The sequence below is a fragment of the Mastigoproctus giganteus genome, chromosome 9 (genome assembly GCF_048544385.1).
Source record: "Mastigoproctus giganteus isolate SK-2022 chromosome 9, ASM4854438v1, whole genome shotgun sequence".
Taxonomy (NCBI): domain Eukaryota; kingdom Metazoa; phylum Arthropoda; class Arachnida; order Uropygi; family Thelyphonidae; genus Mastigoproctus; species Mastigoproctus giganteus.
Genome location: NC_143583.1, coordinates 54293306 through 54300273, shown reverse-complemented (window position 1 = coordinate 54300273; position 6968 = coordinate 54293306). Strand labels below are relative to the sequence as shown.

General features: G+C 35.0%; 1 protein-coding gene across 1 annotated transcript; it reads right to left on the bottom strand.

The window, feature by feature from the left end:
• Positions 1-5596: 5596 nt before the first annotated feature.
• Positions 5597-6368, bottom strand: LOC150080247 (uncharacterized). Its single transcript, XM_090381407.1, has one exon. It carries the CDS (start codon positions 6364-6366, stop codon positions 5617-5619), a length of 750 nt encoding a protein of 249 aa, XP_090237533.1. The 5' UTR covers positions 6367-6368; the 3' UTR covers positions 5597-5616.
• Between the last annotated feature and the right edge of the window lie 600 nt (positions 6369-6968).

Here is a 6968-nt window from a genome sequence, read left to right as displayed (position 1 = left end):
ATCTCCCAGTATAAGACACTCTGATTTACTGGCCCACTCTATTTCTCTGTACAGTTATTTATTATACTCATCAGAGTCAATAGGTTGAATGACTCTGATGAGTATAATAAACTGAATTTTGCTTTCCCAGTGCTTATGTCACACCAAACTGACTCGACACTACTCTGTCCATCCATGTCGACTGGCTGTACTTCCTTGGATTTTATGTGTTTTTTAACTACTAGTATAACCCCTCCTCTCTTCCTATCCTGTCCATCCTTCCTGAACACATTGTACTTCCCAATTCCATTTCTGTATTCCTTATATCTCTGTGACACCATATTTCTGATATCCCAACAATATCTGCTTTTGATGTTTTGACCAACACCTCAAATTCATTAAATTTATTTACCAAACTCCTAGCATTGGTGTACATACAAGTACACATGCACCTGTTCCTATTCTTAGCTACCCAAACACAGTCCATGTATTTACTTGTTCTGCAATGACTCCTAGCAGTCTCTGAATTGCCGTGCACTTTGTTTTCCAGACTGCTGCTCATTCCAGTAGAAGCAGTGCAAGAATCACTTTCGCCAGCGGCTACTGTTAATCTATTAGTCCGTGTATCCCCCCAAGCTAGCAGTTTTCCAACCCACCTAACACTGCCTCAATACTATCAGCAAATATTCTCACACTCTTTCTATTTAAGTGTATCCCATCCCTGTAGAAGCAGTCTCTCCTGTTAACAAGTACAGACCAGGCTGAGAAAAATTCTACCTCTTGAGACTTGCAAAAGCTCTCCAGGGCCGAATTGATCGACAAGGTTATTTGTGTAATTTTTTTTATTAGAATTATCTGCTGTTATGCACAGAAATAAGTGTTTCGTGTGCGGTAAATGTGGAGTGTGACTGTACTGATTTCAGAAAGAACATTTAAGGTAATTTATCAGAATTGGTAGAACCAGGAAATGTTTTAAAAAAAATGCTGAATAGCTAATTAACAACAAATTCATTAATGTAATTAACTTATTACATTAATTTATATGAATAGTGTATTGATATTGATCAAAGTAATAGTCTGTGGAATAATTAAATAATTCCATAAAAAACTTCATGAAATATGTCATAGCATCTTTACTGTTTCTGAAACAAGTCAAGTCGTAGTCAAAGTCTTACTGACAAAGTGAAATAGTTATAATCGCCCAGGTACTGTGAGGATATGGATATTTATGATGAAAATGTATTGGAATGTCTCAGGTTACCTAGCTAGAAATATTTTAAAGAGCACTAATTGTAAAACATGTAAAGATTTATTATTAGGCCCAAAAGATCTTGATATGGGCAAATTGTTGTATTATATAGATGTTAATGTGAGAGCGAGAGTATGGATTAAGTGGAATTGTTGAATACAATGAGAAGTGTAGCAAATATATTGATTTTCTGAAGTCTATTTGATATTTATCAAATTTAATAAGGAAATCCTTATTAAATTTTCCTTATTTAATAAGGATTTCCTTATTTTTCCTTATTAAATTTTATCAAATTTAATAAGGAAAAAGTTCTACAAGAACTTTATGCTAAAACAAGTTTTATTGACTTTTAGAGTGGTTTGGAAACCAGGAGTACCAAGCACATGTGCAAAAAGTTCTTATTCAGTCTATCTTGTAAATTATGTCAAAACAAAAAAGTGAAAAATATGAATTTGGCTTACCTGTCCAGTCAAGCATCAAGCTCCCTTCAAAAACTATTGAAACACGTTAAACACACGTAACTGGAAAATGTTAAGTGTGCGCTGTGAAAGATAGAGGGGGAAAATTGTGTCACGATTTTTCTTTTTTAGAGATCACTTGTATCAAAGCAATATTAATTGATCAATACTGGATTAACTGACCATTCAGAACTACATATACTTTAATAATAAATAACATTTAGCACCATAATCCAGTTTGAATTCTATGGTCTGATGAATTCCACACCACTAAAGTATTTGCCAAACATTTGTTAAAGATTGAGGCTATTGATACATAGCCTTCGGTTTCATTTCCTAGTTGAGATCTGTTGATCAATGAGGATGACCAAAACTCAGCATTGAAGAATATGAAAAATGACAATACAAAAGACCCAGATGACTCACCAATCATATTTTGGAAATAGTCTGTCACTACTCTTAATCCTATCATGCTTCATATTTGTAACTTATCTCTGAAACTGGGAATTTACCCAAAGCATTTCAATCAGGTTAACATACTTCTAGTATTCAAAAAAGGTGACAAGTGTGCTGTATCAGACCGTTCCCAAGCAAAAAAAGCCTTTCTAAACTATTTAACACAGTAGTGCATAAACAACTTAAATTTTTTCAAGCCTTACATCAAAATCAACATGGCTTTGGTCGTCGAAATCAGCAATCACTAATTTGATACTCTTCGGGCAATGTACATACAAAACTCTACAGCCATTTTAAATTAGAAACTGCTGATATCACTAAGCAATTTTATGAAGTACCTAGTGAACAACTCATTGAAAAACTAAACATTTTTGGTATCTGTGACACATTGCTCCTGTAGCTAACGAATGTGGCTAAAATGCAACGTTCCCACGGTGTGATTGTCGATCAAGTGAAGTCTGAACCATTTATCCAACTTAGTGTATATGTCCTCTGTGAACATATTGCTGCTAGGCTGTTATGTATGGTCACATTGTTCTTGTATGAGAAGCTATATATAATGCACTGTTCCCAGTGTCATTAACAATCAAATGAAGCCTGAACTTTTTATCCAACTCAGTGTACATGTTCTCTAGGAGCCCTATTGCTGTTAGGTTTGGTCACATTGCTCTTGTGGCTATATATAACACAACATTACCACAGTGTCATTGTCAATCAAGTGAAGTCCAAACCTTTCATTCAACTCAGTGTATATGTATGTATGTATGTGTTCTCTGGGAGCCCTATTGCTGTCATGGTCACATTGCTCTTGTGGCTCGGGAGCCATATAATGCAATGTTACCAGAGTGTCATTATCAATCAAGTGAAGTTTGAACCATTTATCTAACTCAGTGTATATGTATGTGTTCTGTGTACTTATTGCTGCTAGGCTGTTATGTAGGGTCACATTACTCTTGAGGCTGAGGCTATATAATGCAACATTCCCACAGTGTTATCTACCAAGCAAATTCTAAACCTTTGATTCCATTCAGTGCAATACTTGCATTATTACTGTTTGAGTGGATCCACCCTGTGATGGGTATTGCTACCAAGTGCACAGGGTGGTTGTTGTGTCTAGATCCAGGGACTGACTATCGTACAGGTATTCAGGATTGTAACTTTCTGGGGTTCCTTGTATATGTTCTCTGCTTGATCTAAGGATCCTAGTGCTGCTAGGATCCTTGGCACTATACACTACACTCAGCTATTATGTTCTGGCTCTCCATGCTGCATGTTATTGTCTTGGTTATGCAGCTCATCATAATCTTGTATATCATTGGGATACATCTAATAGGTCTGTTGATTCTATTGGGTCATTTTTATTAATTTAAATAAGTTTGTTTCTTGTACTGGGCATACAAGTCTTTAGTCTTGCTTTTAATTTTATGAATTAAATTAGCATTTTATATATATCAGGGCATTTCATGGGAAGATATTACAAATTCAATTTGCATTGGACTACATGTAATTAAAATATCTTTCATATGTAATGAGAAAATTAAAGAATTTCAATTGTATAGTGTTATGGTTTTTTTTTTTTGTTATGCTAACTCAAATAGTGATCTAAATGAAAGAATGCTAAATTACTTTTGTTAAAGAAAGTAGCTAATTCAGCAAAAAGGCAATTTTGTCCCAGAATTGTCTTCCAAATTTCATTCATTCCAGATTCTTTGTATTTCTGTGAAGTATTAAAAAAAAAAAAAAAAGTGGCTCTGGTTAACAGGTAAGTGATGCAGTGCTCATAGGATGCCAGACAAAACAAATAAAGGAAAAGAATTAAATAAAAATTAGAACTGAAGTTAAAAGCAGTTCAATTCATTACATCAACGCCTAAAACAACAGTTGAGGTTACTCAGCATCAGATGTAAATTTGACATGGATTTAAGCTCAAATAAGTAATATTTGAAAATATAATGACCAGACATTGTCTAAAATGTAGCCTAGAAAGATTAAGATGACAGTGAATGCCAATTGCAATAAACATTAATAAATACAGAATTGTGTAAACACTACTGGGTTCAGGTGGGTGATAGGTTTCATGCAGAGAGAGAGACAGGTGTACAGGCCTCATTGTACTCACAAAATTGAACTGAAATCTGTTATTAGCCACCTGAACTCAGAAGTGCATATCTATTTATTAATGTTAATTGCAACTGGCACATATGACTCTCTTAATCTCCTTAGCCAATTTTTAGCAATGTCTGGTCATAGCATAAGCTATGAAAACCATTAAATATTTTAAATGGTTTTATTTATTACTTACATGTGAAAAAAGTAAATTACCATATTATACTGGAGAAATAAATTAAGAGGGAGAGAAAGAAAATGCCAGGGTTGAAAAAGGGTTTTGAACCGAGGAAAGAGAAAAATAACAATATTCAATGTTACCACAACTATTAGTATAAACTTGGCGAAACCTTTACTTATACTGTATTATATTTCGCTATTCTCCTACCGTTAATTTTTTTTAGATTAGAATAATAATTAATTGCGAGTATCTCATAATAATCAGATCGATATATTGTCAATCGCAATTACAAAACTTTAGAAAATTCTCCAGGAACTCTTCACAATGTTCCGACCTGTTTCTACGTAGAGGTAGAATAGATGTGCGGAAATTTGCCTTTAGCCAGCGGGTGGCTATTTGCTGGAACAAACTTCCATCTGTCGTTGTGGAAGTTGATAGGTTAAGTAAATTTAAGGAGGAACTGGACAAACAGAGGGATTTGTTTTGTAAATTTTTTTTTGGCTGATTCTGCATACACTTGCTTCACATGCCACGTGCTCAAACTGGTGAGTCCACTGTCTATGCGTTTTAGACAAACCGGAATTAACATTGTCTATGAGAGTGTCCACTCTGTATGTTACAACTCTGCTTTAAGTCTAGTATAAAGTAGACATGTAAAGTCTGAAACCAGAAAGGTCAGATGTTTTCTCCCCAGAGGGGTCCGTGCCTTTAGATTTCACTGTAAAGGACTAGTACTCTGGATTAGGAGGAAAGAAAGTTAGTTGTAAGAACTACTTTGCTAATTTATTATTAATTTAGTATAGTATTGACTATGATATCCTTTTGAGTAATTTTATGGCGTTTGAATTCAGAACTGCTTCTGTTATTTGATTTGCGTTTAACTGGAGTTAAATTCAGGTATTCAAAAGAAATCGGAATTACATTTATTATAATTTTATTAATTCTAAGCCTAACCCCATTTGTAGAAATTATTGGATTGCAACAAAAATTGTTCCAACAGCAGTACTATGAAAATCTAATGCTATAAAATAACAGACTAAAGCACAGTTAAAGAAAAAATATTTTATTATAATCAATCATTAGGTTGGTTTCTGAACAAAAACTACAAATTAAAGTACACTTACGTAGAGTACAGATGGTTAACAGATTACAATTTAAATGAATTAAAAGAAAGCGTTACAAGCAGTTCAATCTTCCTTTATCGGGTCTTCCTTTATCGGGTCTCCATTGGGATCATAACCCATCTCTCTAAGATATGCAGCCCTGTCCTTCTCTATGTCCGCCAGTTTCGTTTCGACACGGGAAATCAACTCGTCGTCTTCGTACAGGGTGTAGATCCGCTTACAATCACAAAATTCATATTCTGCCCGCCTGACTTTCCCGTTTAAGATGCTGGTTTCAACGTACTCTGTGACAGGTTCGGGGGGAACGTACTTGCTCGTCTCCTTGCAGTATTCCATGATCATGCCATGGTCAAACTCGAGCAAGATGGAACGTTTGTAACTGATTTTTCTGCGCTCACGAATACGTTGCGGATCTACGCCTTTAGGATGCACCAAAGAGCCGTCAGGGCCAACTATGCGTTTGTATTCGACTATTTCAAAGTAATCCCATGCCGATCTACCAAAGACTTCTTCGAACACTTCTTCAGGATCGCGCAACTCGAAGTCCGGCTGTTCGACATCTGGACGAGGATCCATTTCACGAGCACGACGAACATCTTCTTCGTATTTCAAGAAAATTTCTCGTTTCTTGTGATCGCTTAAAACCTCGTACGCCTCATTGATCTCATTCAAGAAAAACGCAGCCAGTGGTTCTATATTCTCTGGGTTATTCAACGGATGCCATTTCTCTGCTAGTTGTCTATATCTGTACTTAATGTCCTCATCCCAACACTTACGGGACAATTGCAATCGCTTGTAGTAGTCCACAACCATGATCGTACGACAGTCTGTCAGTAGTGCCTATCCGTCAACCGTCTTATAGCAAACCTCTATATCCTGCAACACCCTCTTTTGGCACAAATTCTAAAACTCTCTCACACATAAAAATAAATAAAATAATCCCTTGAGCATTATTATTTCAATTAGGCTTATATTTGCCGAAGAAAATATTTCTTTCGAGAAATGCAAAAAGAAGTGAGAGATAAAATGATAAATTAATATTTGTTTGAGGAGAAAGAAACCTATGTAATTCTTGATAACAGCGTCTACTTACCTTGATTCTGCATTTACTTTTTTCACTTTGCGAACATTTTGACATGTTATCTGTTTATTTTTTTTTTTTGAATAAACCAACCACCAAGACTTTAAAAATATTACTGAGGGGTGGGACGAGTTATGTCAGTATATCTAGACATCAAAGAATATTGAGTGACTTAAGACAATTCCAGGAGATGCTCACAAAATGAACAGTTTGTAAATCCATGATTAGAATAACCAAACATTTTTCACTGTTTCAATAATGGTATAATTAATATTCTCGTATTTATAGTATAGGTTTTAAATAAAATTTAGGCACCTGATTGCTGTAATTATAT